This window comes from Euprymna scolopes, chromosome 10 (assembly GCF_053919585.1).
Source record: "Euprymna scolopes isolate OS-2025 chromosome 10, ASM5391958v1, whole genome shotgun sequence".
Lineage (NCBI taxonomy): Eukaryota > Metazoa > Mollusca > Cephalopoda > Sepiida > Sepiolidae > Euprymna > Euprymna scolopes.
In genome coordinates, this window is record NC_136491.1 from 37989307 (window position 1) to 38009762 (window position 20456).

The 20456-nt window shown below is 34.5% G+C and overlaps 1 protein-coding gene across 1 annotated transcript; it reads right to left on the bottom strand.

Moving 5' to 3' along the window:
- Positions 1–19591: 19591 nt before the first annotated feature.
- Positions 19592–20182, bottom strand: LOC145286396 (ATP-dependent DNA helicase PIF1-like). Its single transcript, XM_080135322.1, has one exon. It carries the CDS (start codon positions 20180–20182, stop codon positions 19592–19594), a length of 591 nt encoding a protein of 196 aa, XP_079991448.1.
- Between the last annotated feature and the right edge of the window lie 274 nt (positions 20183–20456).

Consider the following 20456-nt stretch of genomic DNA (forward strand, 5'->3'; position numbering starts at 1 on the left):
GCCTGCCTTCCTACTACTATTGTTTTCTTTTTTTTTTTTGCTCAACATACACATCCAAACACCCGGGCAACGCCGGGCTGAAATGCTAGTATATCTATAAAAGTGAACTCTGTCAATTTTTAGTCTACAGACTCGAAATTTGATATACAGGGTACTGAGATTTGGGAAAATCGATGTGATCGGTTTTTGGCTAGAAATTTGGCGATTAAGGAGTCAAAGTTCAACCTTTGAGAACTCTACCAAACTCCTCCGACAATTTTGGGTCTGCGCACTTGAAATTTTAGATATAGGATCCTTGGACATGGATCTAACTTAATAACTTGATTTTAGCCCGAAACAATAAAATTTAAGGGGTCATAATAGGGGTCAAATTTTAAAAATTTGACCGTTTTTTGTTGTTTTTTTTTCTCAGCATACACCTCAAAACACCCGGGCAACGCCGGACACCCATGCTAGTATATATATAAATTCAAGAAAATATTTCCTTATACTCTTGTCTTAAGATATTACGGCTTATCTAGCTGAACGCAATAAATTAAGAGATGACAGATGCATTATTTGAGGATAATATGTTTCGAATAACCCATATTAATATCATATCAAGGGAGTTGTGTATATTATCATGTGAATGCCAAATTCCTAAAGAATAATTCTGTTTTAAAAACATGGTTATTATAATATATAGTTGTATTATTCATTTGCTGAGAAAAGAAGGAAAATAATGCGATGTACATTGCATGAAACAGGCGGCAATATATAAGTTATATACAATTATAATGTTTTTCCTTTTCTCACATGAGCAAAAAAAAAAAGAAAAACAAATTAAATATATTCCATTGCCAAGACAACACTAACATGAAGAATGATATATAACAAAAAGCAATTGTAGTTTTGAAATAGTTATGATAGTTTTGAAAAATGGGTTTATTTGGTTATGGATAATTGTTTCATTACATAATGTTATCAAAATAATCTAACATCGTTGTTTGTGCTAAATAATAATGATACAGCGAAACAGTCTGTCTCTGGGTGCTTCGTGGGTTGCAGGCTGTGAATAACTATTATGATTCTCGGATTTCAATCTAAGCTTGAAGTACTTGCATGGATCCAAATGTTGCTGTTGAACAGAACAATTTGTGCATTACTAAGTATGACAATATATACATATATATGTGTGTGTGTGTGTGTGCGTTTGTGTGTCCGAGCGTATGTGTTTTAATGACATTCTTCTGGTTTCTTTCTTTTTGAAAAAGAGATGTAATCCTCTAAATACTTAAAACATCCAACGTCCCGATTATTATATGCCGTACATCCATATTTACTGATTTGAATTTGTGATTGTTTGGAAAAAATAGATATACGAGGATAAAAAAATCTACTTCTTTTGACCCAAGGTCTTGCATTGCTATTGCCTCCCTATACTCTTCCATAGTGGGAAGTGATATACAAATTACCATTAGCGTATGATGCTCTTTGTGGAAACAAATTGATCTCAGATAATTGGACAATGTCAAAACATTGTTAATTCACTGTGCCGAATAGCGCAACGATTAGAAGCCCCGACTATCATATGGGGGGTCGAGTTTCGATCCTGGCTTGAGGTAGTTGCTTGTCTAGCTGCGCTGATGAGCAGCGAAACACTATTGCATGTGTATGACCATATATATATATATATATATATATATATATCCTCATTGTCGCTTTTTCTTTTTATTAATAAAATGATAACGATTTTTCCACTACACAAAACTATATTATAGATATGAAACACAGACGCCCTATAAAATATTATTACGGCCCCAGTATTAGCCATTATCTTTTGTAGGTTTCGTGGTTACACTCAGTCAGTTCCATTTGTTATCACAAATTTCTACATAAATTCCTAGGAGAATAAATTTCATTCACACATCATTTTCACAGATAACATGGTAATTACTCCCTTATTATTTGTTACTCTTTATCTCCTTAACCGATCGGGGACATTATTACATTTGACACACCTTCCTCATACGGCGCCGGCCGTGTTTGCTTCTTTTACAAATACATTTGGCCATGGTTTCTGGTTTCATGTTTTATAATAACGTTCGCTCCCTACACAAAGTCCAGCCAATCTCATTGGCTGCCCGCTTTCCGTTTAAGGTATATTTCGAACGGTTAAACACTAACAAAGATGGTGTCGGTCACCGCACAGAACAAATTCTGATATCTTTTTCTTGGTGAATAACGAGTTCCACATTTTTCGACAACATCATCTCCGTCGACCCAAGTCTATTCGCACGGATGTTAAACACCTGATGATTTACTCTTTTGTACGTTTTAATTTAATACACAGATTTTGTTTGCACGCGTAGCAAGCGAGTGATTCATCAACATTCATCACCCGTTTTCTACGGATGCCCAAATGCTCATAAATGTCTTGCCTTTTCTTTTCGAGTCGGTTACAATCATAAAACATTAAACATTTCAATTTTGACGATTATTTCCTATTGTTCACATCTGATATGCCAATAACATTGCCATTAACTATTGACATTTTCGATTCTCATGATTGTTACATTTTGCTAAGTAAACAAACCTTTAAACTCTCAGTACAACTCGATTTTCGGTCATTGCCTTCGAAAATTGTTTTCAGTAAAAATGACTTACCATCGTTTCCTAACAGCGTAACATCATCTAATTTATTTTAGAAGGTTTTATCTTCTAATCGACTTTTTCCAAGTAAACCAAATCTGAAACACTTAACAAAAATTCGACTTTAGGTAATTATCTTCGAGAACTATTGTCATTAATAATTACTTTTCTACATCATCGTTTTCTGTAACAGGAATATCGTAACAACATCCAACTGCGTCTAGAAGGAGTTCTCTTCAGATTTGTTGAATTTCGTAAAACTAAATAAAAACTTACCAGTTTTGATTTGGTTTTCCCTCGCTAAATATTCTTATTAATTTTTTTTCGCTTACCACTTTACAAATAGATACTTATGCAGAATATGAATCGTACTAAATTAATACGACAGATTTTTTTTACTATTATGGACTTTCAAATAATATTTTCATACACAAACACTAGCGTAAACAGTTACATTTAAATTGTCTAACATAGCAAACAAATAGCACAGCCCGTATTTTGCATAAGTATAAGGGGCTCCTTGCTTTGCTCAACTTTGGAATAAAACACCACATTAATTATGTCTACCTTTGAGCGACGGTTATGACAAGTTATCGACAGTTGCTAAGACAACGATTACAGGGCATTACCCACAAGTAATATTAAAACAGCAAACAGCAGTTTCCGCCTAAAACAGAGGAATCAACAGTGCTCGACAACGCCCACCAGTCTTACAATATAACAGTTGCCAACTTAAAAGAGTAATGACCAACATGGATGATGGTGCCCGCCACTTGATGACAGTGCATCACAATTGAAGTCAGGCGATTTTCTGGCCTGTTCCTGCCAATGCTTGTCTTTGTCCAAAAGTAACAGTGATCACTTGAAAATCACTATAAGTCATCATTATAAGTGACCAATAGTGTCTGCCATGAGATGACTGTACCATACGACTGACAGTGCACGAATATTAAAGACATGCCATTTCAGAGCAGCACTATGGGGCTCGACACTAGTCATGATATATAGTTACCGACAATATATATATATATATATATATATATATATATATATATATATATATATATATATATAAGGTAATAAAAATATAGAACACTTATAGTTTGGATCGAATCGTGTAGAAATGTGGTTTAACATAAAAACTCAAAAGTTCAATATTTAGGAATAATAAAAACTACATTCTTAGAATTGGCACCTATGAACAAATTATCTGGTTTGCGAAATGAAATTGCTCAAGGATCTGCCTATCGCTCTGCTTTTACGCTTTTACTTGTCTATTAGTCAGGTGCGAAGGTGCAATCAGGGACTCATCAGAGACCCGCATTGATTGCTAACAAGGAAAATGAACATCGCCCTTCATCAGTTTATTTCCCCCAATGCCTTTTCTCTTATCTTTCTCAAACTGATCGATTTGGTGACGCTTGCTTAACTCTCATGCCATTGCTACAACTATGGATCGCTCTTGTATAATAGGTTAAGGATACGGGTTTGACAGTTTGTATGGTTATTGTGTTTGGCTGACAGTACAGAAGCTCTAACCATTTAGTAGCGCTAAGGGCAACTGCTCTTGTATCAGTTTTATTATGTCAGGATGTTCTAATATCACGTCGGGTACGGAAAATGATCCTGCACTTATCTTCGATGCCGGGGTCTGCAAACTACAACCGCGGGTAATATCCGCCAAAGCTCTGTTTGAAAACGTAAAGATAGTCAGGACTTTAAAAAAATTGTGCAGAAAATGATATTAGAAAAGAGGTTTTAGAGAATTCCTTTCAATAAAAAGCAAAATTAATAACAAAACAAAAAAAAACACGTCCATGTCATTTTGCTTAAATTTACGCCCTCATAGTTTTAAAAAGTCAGCGATATAGCCCACCGTTAGAATACTTTGGGAGCCACTAATCTAAAATGTAAGAAAATAAGTTTAGCGGTTGATTATATATTTTATTACTTGAAATAAGAACATAGCAATTATCCATTAGTAACGTTATTTTCGAGGATTCGTTCATTCTGATCGTGATATTCTGCGATACGTTTTAAATTTATATTATTTTTTCACAAAGGAATCACTACTTATTAAGGCCCAGAGGCCACTCGAGGTAAGGGTTAAAGAGTGTACAGTGGTCAAAATGACAATATCATAGTAATCATTAGAAGTGTAAATTTGGTAAATTGAATTAAGGGGAACGGCTCATCAACTTGTTCACATTGGACTTGAAGACGGCTATATTGTAGTCAGCTGGAAAGCAGGTAAACGGAAGAGAGTTCCACAGGTGTGCAGTTCTTAGAAAGAATCTTTGTTCGTGGAATCTACGCTTAGGTCTAGGCACAGATAAAGAGTGGGGAAACTATCGATAGTATCTACAGCCAAATGTGTGTTTCTCGTAAAAGCTTGGTGAGGAGGGACCATAGATTGGAGCTCAAACGAGCACTTGCCATGAAAATAACGATAAAGCAGAGACAGGCTCGCAACGTCTCTTCTGTGAGAAAGAGGTTGCCAGATGGGGATCAGAACGTTGATGATGTAAAGATAGAAGCTTGGTTTTAGATGCATTGAAAGTAACCAGACACTTTTCCCCCATTGTACCACATGCTCAAGATCAGAGGAGAGAGAATCAGAGAGAACTTGGTCGTTTATGGCCTTTGATGTGCGGCGATAGATAGTAGTGTCGTCAGCAAAGATGTCTACGAATGATGTAAGGATGTGATTTAGAAGATCTTTAATATAGAGCAGTTTGTGTTTGAACTGAGTGTGGTGTGAAATGATGCCTGTTGAATGTCGAGCAGTGATCCAGTTTTCGTATTTGAAAGGACACACACCACGGGAGACTTTTGATGAAATGCAAAAAACTGAAGGTGATAATGCCCCACCATATGACCTTGTAAAATGCTGGCATCAGGAATTCAAACATGGCTGGAAGTCTGTGGAAACAGCTCCCAGACCTGGTTGCCCCCCTTCTGCCATTGATGAGGCATCTGTCCGTCAAGTTGAGGCTGCCATTTTGGAAGATTGGCGCATTATTATTTGCCAAAAAGCCCAATATGTCAAGATTAGTACAGAGTTTGTGGTAACTATCATTCATGACCATTTGCATATGCATAAGGTGTCTGCCAGATGGATTCCCAGGTTGCTAACACCATTCCAGAAGCGAGAACGCGCCGTGCTCGAGGATAAATTTGAAGATGTGCCAAGAAGATCAGTCAAAGTTTTTCAAAAGACTGATTACACAGGACGAAACCTAGGTCCATCACTATGATCCATAGACCAAAGTCTAGTCAATGCAGTGGAAGCACTTGGACTCACCACCTCCAAAGAAGGCAAGGGTGCAGCCCTCCGCTGGCAAGGTCATGCTCACATTATTCTGGGACCAGGACGGAGTAGTGATGACAGATTTCCTGGCAAAGAGTACAACAATTACAGGAGCCTTCTATGCTTCACTTTTGAGGAAATTAAAGGAAGCTATCAAAATCAAGAGGCGGAGCAAGATCAACAAAGGTACCCTCCTTCTGCAGGACAACGCTCCGGTCCACAACTCGCATGTCGGCAGATCAGAAGCCCAAGCGTGTGATTATGAAATCCTTCCCCATCCTCCCTACTACTCTCCTGACTTTCACCTCTTCCTAGCCATGAAGTTGTTTTTGAAAGGAAAGCGTTTCCCATATATGCAGCCTTGATTTCTGAAGTTTCGTCGTGGTTGCAGAGCCAACCTGGGGTGTTCTACAAAAACGTTTTCCAGAGCTGCATCAAACGATGGGAGAAATGCATAACTCTGGGTGGTTCCTATGTAGATAAAGACTAAGAACTGTGCCAAGTTTCGTTGCTCTACTGCTATGGAAAGTCAGTCAGGGGCATTACTTATTGCATGCCACTCGTAGACCTTTATATGAACATATCCTATCACTATTATGATTATTATCAAACATATGTTAAAAATATTTTCCCATACTTTTTGAGCGTTTGCGTAAATAATGTTGTGAGAAAGTAGGAATGTAGAAAAAATTGCTTGGAGTAACATGGTTATCAATCTTCCATTGAAAAGATAGAACGACGAAATAAATACATGATCCTAAATAAAGTTTTTAAAAATTACAACTCCATTATTACAGAAGATAAACAATTTACATTAGATTAATGGCCTTGAGAAGGCAGGCAGAAAAGGGTTTATCAAAAAAAGTAATAAAAATAATAAAATTCTATAGATTTCTATTTCTCTGATTTTTATATCGGAAAAATATTAATCTTAGCGTGATCATATCGATTATAATATTACATGTGATTGTAGCTGTAAGACGATGGATCGAAAGGATATAAACGTACATGTGAATGCGTGTGTGAGAATACATATATATATATATATATATATATATATATATATGCGTGTGTGTGTGTTTTATTTTTTATTACCGTTTTATCTGTTTACGTATGTTTCGGAGCCTGGGCCGTGTTTACGATCTAACAGCATCGTCAGACCTTACAGAAATTGTGGTTAGTATTAGGCAGAATTTTTTTAAAAGGAATACGAGAAGAAAACTCATATTTGCTCTGCAATAGTATTGAGCACTCTCTTCAGGTTTCTACTAATTACTAGTTTTACCAAATATATATATATATATATATATATATATATATATATATATATATATATATATATATATATAGCGCAAAACTTTGTTAAAATTACAAGGCTTACATTTTTTCTTTTTTGTAACTTTTGTTTATTTCATCCTGGATTTCTTAATTACAGCCGTTTCGTTAATGGGATGGCAATTTTATGATTTTATGTGTCTACAAAAAATTTCTGTCCTTACCAACTTGTCAGATTTTGTTTCCATTTGATGTTACCAACCAAAGGTTGATTTTGTACATGATAAACCGGGTGTGTGAGGAAAAGAAATTCCATCCACACGTTGCTACATGTCAGCCATATATATATATATATATATATATATATATATATATATATATATATATATATATATATAATTATTGACTATAATGAATACCTACAGACACTGGTGTTTTATCCTTTCAGGAATAATCAGTGCATGGTGTCACGAGTAAGACAAGTCGATATATTCGAACCCGGCGACACAAGCCATCTCTGGCACGATTAGCAAAGGCTGTATTCATTCGGCTACCATTAACCGCGTTCAAATATTTTTACGTCAGTTATAGTGATCTAATCGTTATACGATGATCTAAGCATAAGAGCTAAATTGACCGACTTAATTCAACTGAAAGTGCTCAACGATAAGAAACGAGCTTCTTAAAAGGGCTGATATAATTATTTGCTATAATAATAAAATACCTACAGATACTAGTGTTTCATCCGTTCGGGAATCTTCAGTGGAGGGTGTCACGAGTAACACTTGTCGATAGATTCGAATCTGGCAATACAAGCCACCTCTGGCTCGATTAGCACAGGCCGTATCCATTCGACTACCATTAACCGCGTGAAATAATGTGGAATTTGAACATTTTGTTTTTATTTTTTTTTATTACATTTTCACCTTCAACAAGGCACATTGTCACTTTGATGTAGGGGGCTACTATCAGGGACATAAGCTACGGGGGTACTATGTGGGGTGTTGGGCAACAAGACGTCGGTTCACGTTACACTTGAACTTCTGTCAGTACAGTTGGGGAAGCAGGAATTCGGAAGGGAATTCAAAAGTCCGGCGGTTCTGGGGAAGAAACTACTGGAGTGGAAGGCTCTCTTACATCTAGGGATCTCAACTGTGAAGGGGTGGGATTTTGCTGCCTGTCGGATTTGTCGGGGGTGTTTACGTCGAGGGGGTACAAGTGCTTGCAGTTTGTCGGAGCATTCACCGTTAAAATACTTGTAAAACATGCAGAGGGATGCTACATTTCGTCGCTGGGACAGAGGCTGAAGTTTAGATGACAGTTCAGGACCTATCAGGTTGGTGACTATCTTTTGAACCTTGTCTAGGAGTGAGAGACTAGTAGCAGATGCATCAACCTAAATATGAAAACAATGCTCCATACATGGGCAAATTGTGGCCTTTTTTACGTCAGTCATAGTGATCTAATGGTTATACGATGATCTATGCATAAGAACTAAATTGACAGACAATTCAACTGAAAGTGCTCAACGATAAGAAACGAGTTTTTTAAAGGGGCTGACATAATTATTTACTATAAACACTAGTGTTTCATCCTTTAAAAGTAGCCCGGAAAATGTAGTGGAGAGAATGGAATTTTTGTAGTGGAGTCGGGGAAGGTAAAAGGAAAACACGACGACTGGTGAGAATACGAAGAACAATCTTATCCAGAACAGGGTTAGTGATGCAGGAAGATTGGTAAGTCCGTGGGGAGTCGTCTCGGTACGACATCCGGATAGCTCTCATTGAGCGGTCTATACTCGCTGCTGATTAGCGTTGGTAATCTTCTCCTTTAGTTGGTCAAGATTATGAGGATTATTTGTATAAGCTTTTTGCTTTAAAGTCCCCCAAAGACAAAAATCACACGATGGCAAGTGTAGGTAACGTAGTGATCATAACTAGGGCTATGACAACAGCATATTCTTTTCCTTCTTTTCATTCTCAGGTATATATCCATTGATCTCTTATACGTTTTTATGTAGAATGGTGTGCTTCTCGGTTAATTAATTGTATCTAATTGTGTCGGTTATATACTCGAGAGTCAAAACAATTGAAAGAATATGCTGTTGTCATAGCCCTAGTCACAACTCTTTGCTTATTGTTCTGATAGAGTTCCACAATTACTATTCTCTGCTGCAGCGAAAACACCATACTTAAAAAATTTTAAATGTTTATTTTAAGAAATTGAGAAGCTTAATCTGAAAAAAAAATTGATTAAAGACTGGAGAAATAGTAGACTGATAGATTAAGTGGGCCACCCTGTATATATCAGTATTTAAAATTTCATGTATTAAAAAAGGAAATATCATCAATCTATATATTAATACGATATCGTGTATGTTATTTTGGATATCAGGCTTACATCTTTTTTCTTTCCCACTGACAATCGTTTAATTGTTATGAACTTCCATTTCTTGTAATAAATAATTTTACCAAGAATCCTTTATAAGTTTTGGTGTCAGTTTCGATTATAGCTTATGCACTTAAGTTATTTATTTTTTATAAATAATTTTACCAAGATTTCCACATAAGTCTTGGTTTCGGTTTCGATTATAGCTAAATAAACTTAAGTTATATATATATACATATATATATATATATATATATATATATATATACATACATTTTTTCCATGAGTTTTGATTTCGGTTTCGACTCAAGCTGATGCACCCAAATCATATAAATATTTGTTTTTGAATTTTGAACTCACAACTTTATGATACATAATAATTGGTAGAAAATTAACTCTATCATAACATACACGAAATTTGCAAGAATTAAAATATCATATTTAAGCGTATTTTACGACCGGGAAACGCCGGGATACGTCGGGCTACGCCGGACGTCCCTGCTAGCTTAGGTAAATATTTTTTCAGTTTTAGTAAAACAGCTACAATAATATCAGAGCGACTTCATTTACCATGAACACCTAAAGAATGCCAGCATCAATATATTACATATGAAGGAGTCCACTGGAAATAAGTTGCTGGAATAGAAAGCTGTATCATAATAACGTATCAAAACAGTGAATGGATGCAGAAAACTACACCATTGGTTTAAACGAACTGCAACAAAAGAAAGCATGGAATATATCAGAAAATTCTGAAGAAAATATGCAGCAATAGCATTTATAAAGAAGATTGAGGCTAGCAACATCACGTCTGTGAGAGATAGATTGCAGTAGAAAAAAAAAGAGTTACAAAAAAAAATAAACCTTCAAATAGGACAGAGATTCACCAAATATGACATAATACTGTATATATGGTTTGGTAATAGATTGGTAGAGATAGAAAATGGCATAAGGTGCGAGAAAATGTTTAGAGCGATAGAGAAAACAAATTTAACGAGAAACCGATAAAGCAATAGATTTAATATATAAACACCAGGAAAGATTTCATGGCAAAGAAAAACAGACCAATAAATTGTAGAGATCAATTCTTCATTGAGGCCAAAGCTATCCATAAATATCTCTTAACAGGATTAAATGAAATAAATCATTTCTTCCCCCTATCCACAACTGAACCTAAGTTTTTATTCTGGAGATATTTCATGTTGAGGTTTTGGGATTTGTGGTCGGCATACTTGGTTAGAGCAGTACAGAGAGGGAAAGTAAGAGAGAAAAAGACAGGAAAATTATATCTGTGCCTAAATCAAAACGTGGATTCCATTAACAAAGCTTCTTTCTTAGAACTGCACGCCTGTGGAACTCTGTTCCGTCTGCCTGCTTCCCACCGGACTACAACTTGGATGTCTTCAAGTCCAACGTTAACAAATTCCTAATGAATCGACCCCCTTAAGTAAACACTGCATCAAATCTCCACACTAACGTAATGTACTTGCAATAACCCTTAACCCTGAGTGGCTTCCGGGCCTTGATAAGTGGTGATCACTGTGTAAAAAAAAAGTCAACTTCTAGATCAACTGCATATTTCAACTGATCCGAGAAAGATGGGTGCGAAGAAAACTAGAATAGAGGATAGTGCCATCAACATAAATGTTCATTTTCTGTATCAGATTCTCTGTGAGGTCATTTTTATAGAGAAGAAATGATGTTGGACCTGACATAGAGCACTCAGAAAAAATCGGCATTGATATAGAAAGAAAATAAAGATACACCATACAGATTTACTCGCAAGCTCCGATGAGAATAAAAAAGGCCTAATAATGTTAGGCACTTTACCACCATAACCTCGAAGTATGCAGGGCTCTGTCGAAGCCTTCGAATTCTCAAGCACAATGACCCTACTCTCTCCAGAATTATCGCTGAAACAGAAGATCTGTTGCGTTACAACTAGGGCTATGACGACAGCATATTCTTCTCATTGTTTTGACTCTCGAGTTAGACATAATTAATCAACAGAGAACCACATCACTCTACATAAAATCGTATAAAATATCAATAAATATATACCTGAGAATCAAAAGAAGGAATATGCTGTTGTCATAGCCCTAGTTTTATAACAATTAATAGCACGAAAATTACGAAAGCTACACTTAACATCTCAGATTTTCAAGAAAATAAACAAGCTTGGCGTTAGCCAACCTCTAAAAACTTTATTAATAACAGAGAGAAGACTAACAGGGCGATATTAAGTAAAGTTAAACCAATCACCGACAATTTTGAAGATAGAGACAACGGACTCCTTTTACAAAGAACGAAAACAAGACTGAAAGAAACAGATGTTGAATAAAATCGAGAGGATGCAAAAAAAGTTCAAGAGGACAACGTTTGAGAATAAAAAGAATCAAATCAGTCCTGAAAGCTTTAGACTGATAAAGACAAGCAAGAATTCTAGCAAGCACATTTGAAGTAAGCATCGCAGAATCAAGAGACGGATCATTTATCAGAGTAAACTCAGCAAGAGCAGCCAAGAATCAACGAGAGAAGAATTTTCATCAAAACACATCCAAAAAGTTAACCTTATCCTTAGATAAAATGACCACGAAAGCATTAAAAAGAAGATGAATATCAGTCATGCCACTATTTACCCTGCCAGATCTAAGCTACTAAACCTAATTTACCTCTATGCCTGACCTCCTGGGAAAAAAACTGTGAAAATGATTTAAACGCGTTAGTAATTTTTTTGTCGCCAACATTCAGCCTTCCTGTGCCAGTCCGCCCAACATGTGGAGCCCCTCTTGATGCACAGGCCAACTTGCATCATGAGAATCATCATCACTTTCTCCTTCACCGATATATTCATCATCATTAGCGTTACTTGATTCAGAAACATACTACTGATCAAATTCGCCTTCGTCTAAATCACAATTTATCCAACACTTGTTGCGCCGTGAAACTCATTGGTCTCGCTCTTTTACCTGTCGAAGTGCTTGATTCGTCACTAGCTCGCTTCATGGCTATTTAGTCAACAGAACAACTCACAACTTCGCCAAAACAAAGGAAGCTATTTGCAGAAGGTTAGGCTTACGCTATATCAAGGCTAAGCAGAACATGGCTAGCTATTTTTTTCTCCGTGACAATACAAAAACACGTGACCGGAAAAATACCGGTTTAGCGGCAACTCGGGAAATAACATTTTTCGAAATTACCGGTATATCGGTAACTCGGTCTGGTAAGGTTAATAACAATTATAGGTTCTCCAAAGATCACGGGAGCCAAATGTTTAAGATGAGATAGAGTCACGAATCATAATAATAATTCGCTTGACAGTTGTGTCTTGCGTTTCGGGAGCTGGGAAGGGACGCGTTTTTAGAAAGATCTAAGAGACCTAGAGACGTCAAACTCGAAGGAAAGCGTGGATACTTTGAATAAATGAATTTGCATAGAATATAACCCGAGTGCAATAGTGTATTTTTTGTTTGTTTTTTTTCGGGTAGATATAAAGATAACAAAATAGTTTATTTCCATATAAAGATAAAGGCAGATAGTGAAAAATAGGGAAAGAGAAATAACAGAGTGATAAAAAACGAAGGAGAGAGAGAAAGATAAAAAAGAAAAATAAAAGATTATGAGAAATGATCGCTATGTTATTACGATCTCATTATTATGATTTCATTATTATGATTTCATTATTACGATTTCATTATTACGATTTCATTATTACGATCTCATTATTACGATTTCATTATTACGATCTCATTATTACGACCTCATAATTACAATTTCATTATTACAATTTCATTATTACGATCTCATTATAACGATTTCATTATTACGATTTCATTATTACAATTTCATTATTACGATTTATTATTACGATTTCATTATTACGATTTCATTATTACGATCTCATTATTACGATTTCATCATTACGATCTCATTATTACGATCTCATTATTACGATTTCATTATTACGATCTCATTATTACGATTTCATCATTATGATCTCATTATTACGATTTCATTATTACGATTTCATAATTACGATCTCATTATTACGATTTCATTATTATGATTTCATTATTACGATTTCATTATTATGATTTCATTATTACGATTTCATTATTACGATTTCATTATTACGATCTCATTATTACGATTTCATTATTATGATCTCATTATTACAATTTATTATTACGATTTCATTATTACGATCTCATTATTACGATCTCATTATTACGATCTCATTATTATGATTTCATAATTTCGATCTCATTATTACGATTTCATTATTATGATTTAATTATTACGATCTCATTATTACGATTTCATTATTACGATCTCATTATTACGATCTCATTATTACGATCTCATTATTACGATCTCAATATTACGATTTCATTATTACGATCTCATTATTATGATTTCATTATTGCGATTTCATTATTATGATTTCATTATTACGATTTCATTATTACGATTTGATTATTACGATTTCATTATTACGATCTCATTATTACGATTTCATTATTATGATCTCATTATAATGATTTCATTATTACGATTTTATTATTACGATCTCATTATTACGATTTCATTATTACCATTTCATTATTACGATCTCATTATAACGATTTCATTATTACGATCTCATTATTAGGACCTCATTATAATGATTTCATTATTACGATTTCATTATTATGATTTCATTATTAGGATCTCATTATTACGATTTCATTATTACGATTTCATTATTACGACCTCATAATTACAATTTCAGTATTACAATTTCATTATTACGATCTCATTATAACGATTCCATTATTACGATTTCATTATTACCATTTCATTATTACGATTTATTATTACGATTTCATTATTACGATCTCATTATTACGATCTCATTATTACGATTTCATCATTACGATCTCATTATTGCGATCTCATTATTACGATTTCATTATTACGATCTCATTATTACGATTTCATTATTATGATTTCATTATTACGATTTCATTATTATGATTTCATTATTATGATTTCATTATTACGATTTTATTATTACGATCTCATTATTACTATTTCATCATTACGATCTCATTATTACGATTTCATTATTACGATTTCATAATTACGATCTCATTATTACGATTTCATTATTATGATTTCATTATCACGATTTCATTATTATGATTTCATTATTACGATTTCATTATTATGATTTCATTATTACGATCTCATTATTACGATTTCATCATTACGATCTCATTATTACGATTTAATTATTACGATTTCATTATTACGATCTCATTATTACGATCTCATTATTATGATTACATTATTTCGATCTCATTATTACGATCTCATTATTATGATTTAATTATTACGATCTCATTATTACGATTTCATTATTATGATCTCATTATTACGATTTCATTATTACGATCTCATTATTACGATCTCATTATTACGATCTCAATATTACGATTTCATTATTACGATCTCATTATTTTGATTTCATTATTGCGATTTCATTATTATGATTTCATTATTTCGATTTCATTATTATGATTTGATTATTACGATTTCATTATTACGATCTCATTATTACGATTTCATTATTATGATCTCATTATTATGACTTCATTATTACGATTTTATTATTACGATCTCATTATTACGATTTCATTATTACGATCTCATTATTACGATCTCATTATTACGATTTCATTATTACGATTTCATTATTACGATCTCATTATTACGATTTCATTATTATGATCTCATTATTACGATTTCATTATTACGATTTCATTATTACGATTTCATTATTACGATTTTATTATAACGATTTCATTATTATGATTTCATTATTACGATCTCATTATTACGATTTCATTATTACGATTTCATTATTAATTTCATTATTATGATTTCATTATTACGATTTCATTATTACGATCTCATTATTACGATTTCATTATTATGATTTCATTATTACGATCTCATTATTACGATTTCATTATTACGATCTCATTATTACGATTTCATTATTACAATTTCATTATTACTATTTCATTATTACGATCTCATTATTACGATTTCATTATTACAATTTCATTATTACTATTTCATTATTACGATTTGATTATTACGATTTCATTATTACGATCTCATTATTACGATCTCATTATTACGATTTCATTATTACGATCTCATTATTACGATTTCATTATTATGATCTCATTATTACGATTTCATTATTACGATTTCATTATTACGATTTCATTATAACGATTTCATTATTATGATTTCATTATTACGATCTCATTATTACGATTTCATTATTACGATTTCATTTTTACTATTTCATTATTACGATCTCATTATTACGACTTCATTATTACGATTTCATTATTACGATTTCATTATTACGATCTCATTATTACGATCTCATTATTACGATTTCATTATTACTATCTCATTATTACGACCTCATTATTACAATTTTATTATTACGATCTCATTATTACGATCTCATTATTACGATCTCAATAAAATGAAATTTATTAATTTAGAAAAGAAACACCAATTTCAAAAAAATAAAAAAAAATACTTATCATTTCGTCTGACGAATGCTTTTAAAGCCAACAAAAGATATCAGAATCTCCTTTGATTGATCAGAAAAAAAGGTAACCCAAAAATGACGAGAAAATGGCGCATTCGTCAGAACGGGAACTTAAAAATACACTCGGTATTTCATTGCGTGTCGGTGGTCCGCTTCTGACACTTTGTTGCCATGATTCTTCAAGTCAAGTATCAAGAAATTGAGAAGAACAACGATAAAATAAGTTATATGTTCCTTTGTCTGTGCCACACAGAAAGGATGTTATATATGTATGTTTGTTAAACAACTGTCCCTCGTATGTCTATAGTCCCGTTTGGTGAATTGTAATTAAATGGGTTACAAACGCACACACGCACCTATGCAAAATAAAAACAGAAGTATGTATTTACACATACAGTAAAGAGAACAGATTATACATACATCACAGGGGTACATATGGATGTCTGTATATGCACACACTAGGACGATACGGCGATACAAACATGAACTGCTGATATTATACATACAATTAGTTATTTGAAATCATTGTCTATAAAAGAACTATCGTTAGGTGTACATTGTTTGGAAAATGTGTATATACGTTTATATATGAACTACTATGCAGCACACACACATATATATATATGTGTTTGTGTGTGTGTGTGTGTGTGTGGGTGGGTGGGTGGGTGTGTGTGTGTGTGTGTGTGTGTGTGTGTGTGTGTGTGTGTGTGTGTGTGTGGACTATTATCCTTATCTTCGTAGTTGTCGTTTCACCACAGTTAGACCAAATTCTCTGGCTTTCTTCGGGCGATAGACCGCGGCTCGATATGAATGCCTGTGGCATAATGGATAAAGGCGTATAATCTCTAGAGTTCCAGGTGAGCATTGTCTGAAGATAAGTTTTAATCCTACCCAAGCAGGTCAGCGGTTTAGTTGGCCAAAATGTGGTGAGACAACAAAACTATGGAAGACAGTAATTACTGGGGATACAGTTACAGGACTCCGCATTCCAATCCCGTCGCGGTTAACCACCTGACGAAGGTCAGAGGATGAGTTGGCCGAAACGTGGTGAAACCACACAACAACTATGAAGATGAGGTTAACAGTCCACAAAAGAATGAATACACAAATTATTAAGCCTCATATCAAATAATATATATATATATATATATATATATACATATATATATATATATATATATATATTGGAAGGCAAACATTTACATTTGCTCGCTATAAACAGGCATCTGTTCCAGTCAAAACTACTTCATCAGTCGACTCTGAACCATCTGACGCTGCAGAAAAAGGAGAAAAATAAAAGTGAGCTCTTAAAAAACATAAAAGTTATATTGAGAGCTCTTTAAACAAGAAGCATAAAAATGGAGAATATATGCATACATACACACATACATACACACAGACACACACACACACATATATATATATATATATTGCAATTAGGAAGGGAAGAATTTCATGATTCATGATTAAAAGTAAATTTGTATATATATATAAATATATATATATATATATATATATATATATATATATATATATTCTTTTAATCTTCTCTCCTAAAAGGGGAAAACAGGGGAACAGGAAAGGAAAGAAAGAGAAATGGTGAGCCAGCTGACCGGTTTCGACCCTCGCTTCTCAAAGCTGTATCGATGGAATTTTTAAAATAAAGAATGAAAAGGCGATTAAAATTGCGTTTTATTCAATTTACGGGGAGAAAAAAAGTGGGAAAACGATTAAAATAAAACAGCGTTATGGTCGATTACCCTAGAGATTAATCACGTTCAAACCCAGGAGGCATTTCCTTTGCTTGCAAAGGGAAGGTTTTCTAAGTCGAACGTTAATAGTCTTCAAGATCTTAAGGTGATATAGTTAATGAGCACGGCTCAGAATAGAAAAATAGTCCGTGCTAAAGTTCGCTGCACAAGACGGGGTTTTAAGTAAATGATCAATATTGAAGACCCGTATGTGTTAGTAACAGCGTCCGTTGCCCGGTAGGTTCCATTCCTAATTTTACTGGGTACATGTTGTTGGATTTTTCCATCTAATCTTAATGTCGTTCGACCCAAGTAGTTGGCACCGCAACCACATTCAAGATTGTAAATAACGTTATTATCATGGTGTGGGGGGTAGAACGTCATTAGATGTGATTAGGTCAGTTATTCAAAGGAAATTGGCTGAATTCTCTCGAATTTAAGCGAATATAAAAAAAAAGCCAAATGTCCAATTTATCTTCGTTTGCCTTGGTTGGGTACAGTTAGTGAGAAATTTGCCAAACAAATAAGTTCAGCAGTTCATGGATGTTATTTTGCTGCTAATATGCATGTTGTGTTCTCTATTTATTACCATCTTCTTGAAAAGGGGTTGATTTAATGCCATTTTGTGCTTACTGTCTGTAACTTTGGTAAATTAATAATTTTTTTTATAATCCTAAAATTATTTTAGTAAAGTTTGGTTATATTGACACCTTACTGATCAATGTAGCTTCCACGTAGTGAATGCAACGTGCCACCAATAATCTAATTTCTCTGATTTGTCCCCTTAGCAGCTATTCTTCTAGCTCAAAACCAAATACTATGGAAAGGTTTTGGGAGCCATGATGTCTGTAACTGTATGCGAAAGAAGCCACAGAGTCAACATCGACTATCTATTCGATTTAAGAATTTATGTCGTTGTAGCTATATAGTTCTAGAATTAGTCAACTATGGCTAACAATTCCTTACCTTATGTTGCCCGGCATACTAGTTGTGCTTGGTTGTTGGGGACTATGTTTTGTTAAACCGATATCTAAGAAACTTCTGAATCACATTTTCACTAAATATGTGTGTAGACTCTTTTGCAATTTCTTCAGGATCAGTTGTTTGTTCAATGGACGTTCAAAAACAAAAATAATTTATTGTTGTACTGCTAAAATTTTATTCCACAGCCAACACACTTGTTTAGGGTTGCTCATAATGAATCTAATTTTGCAGAGTTTGCAACCAAATAAAGACGAAAGAATTATTAGGAACGAATGCTTCTGACTATATTTAAGGGCATTTTATGTTTGCTAAATTCATATTTTTACTTTGTTTAATCCGTTTCAATTTCTCTTTCCATAGAGGTTACGTGTGTAAATACATGAAACTGTTTTCATTTTGTTACAAAAAAGACTTCATGTAATTGAACTCTGTACTGGATGCTGGCAAAGTTTTAGAAGGAATAAACACGGTTAATAGGGAGGAGAAATTGAAGTGTAAAATTGTTGAGAAATTATAAAACCTCTTTAAAAACAACATTTTTGCAATTTTTTTAGGAGAAAACACAAAAAGTTTTGGTTGTGAGCCCACACGTGAGGGGGCTACATACAGCTGACGGTGGGAAAAACGTTGCTCCTATAAATGAATGCCTGCAACGTCAAATGTTTGGCCCTGTGATTTGTTGATGGGCATCGCGCAGCACAGTTTCACATGGAACTGTGATCGCTTGAAGTAGATGCCTAGGTCTGGATTTGATGGATACAGGAATATCCTCGGAATTAGCAATGTCTCTCCTTTTCCGCCAATCAATATTTTGGCCTCAATAATATTAGGTGACAGGTATGTCACCACGAGGCGGGTGCCATTACATTGCTTTGGTGGTGTGAGGTTACGAATGAGCATTATAGGAGCTCCAACCTTAAGTCGGGGCATGTGAGCTGGCAGGCCAGGTGGTTCTAGGGAATTTAGCAACTCCACCGTGTAATCAGCCAGATCAGCAGTATCATGTGTGCGGTCAATGGATTTATAGACACGTTCCTCTCCCGGGATGAGTTTAAAAAGTCTGTGGTTAATGGAATTGACGGAGGCGTTTTTTTTTTTTTTTTTGAGCCAGAATCCCTCGCGTGGCGAGCCAATCAAAATCCCTGTAGTTTTTCTGAATGTTCTCGAAAACTGCCTGGTATAGGTGGGTTGGCGTTTTAACGATCGTTGATATGTGTTCAACATTTATGTAATCCTCACTGTCAGCGGGAGTACGTCCTTCAAGTTCCATAAGTGCATTAAAGAAATTAGCAGCACCCGGGTTGCGGAAATGGTGAACTTGATCCCACAGTATCGACGATTTCAGGCATGCTTGAACAGCATCAGAGCGATCGTAGAGCATGGGGAGATTTGAATAGACTTCCCTCTGTCATGGCGGCATCCCACTGAGAATCGTTTTCACGTAGTCCCAACTGGGAGTATGCACCATGGAAGGTTTTACACAGGACGCCATCGACAG

Coding starts and splice junctions, on each gene's coding strand:
- LOC145286396 (XM_080135322.1), bottom strand. CDS start 20,182: ATGTTGAACACATATCAACGATCGTTAAAACGCCAACCCACCTATACC.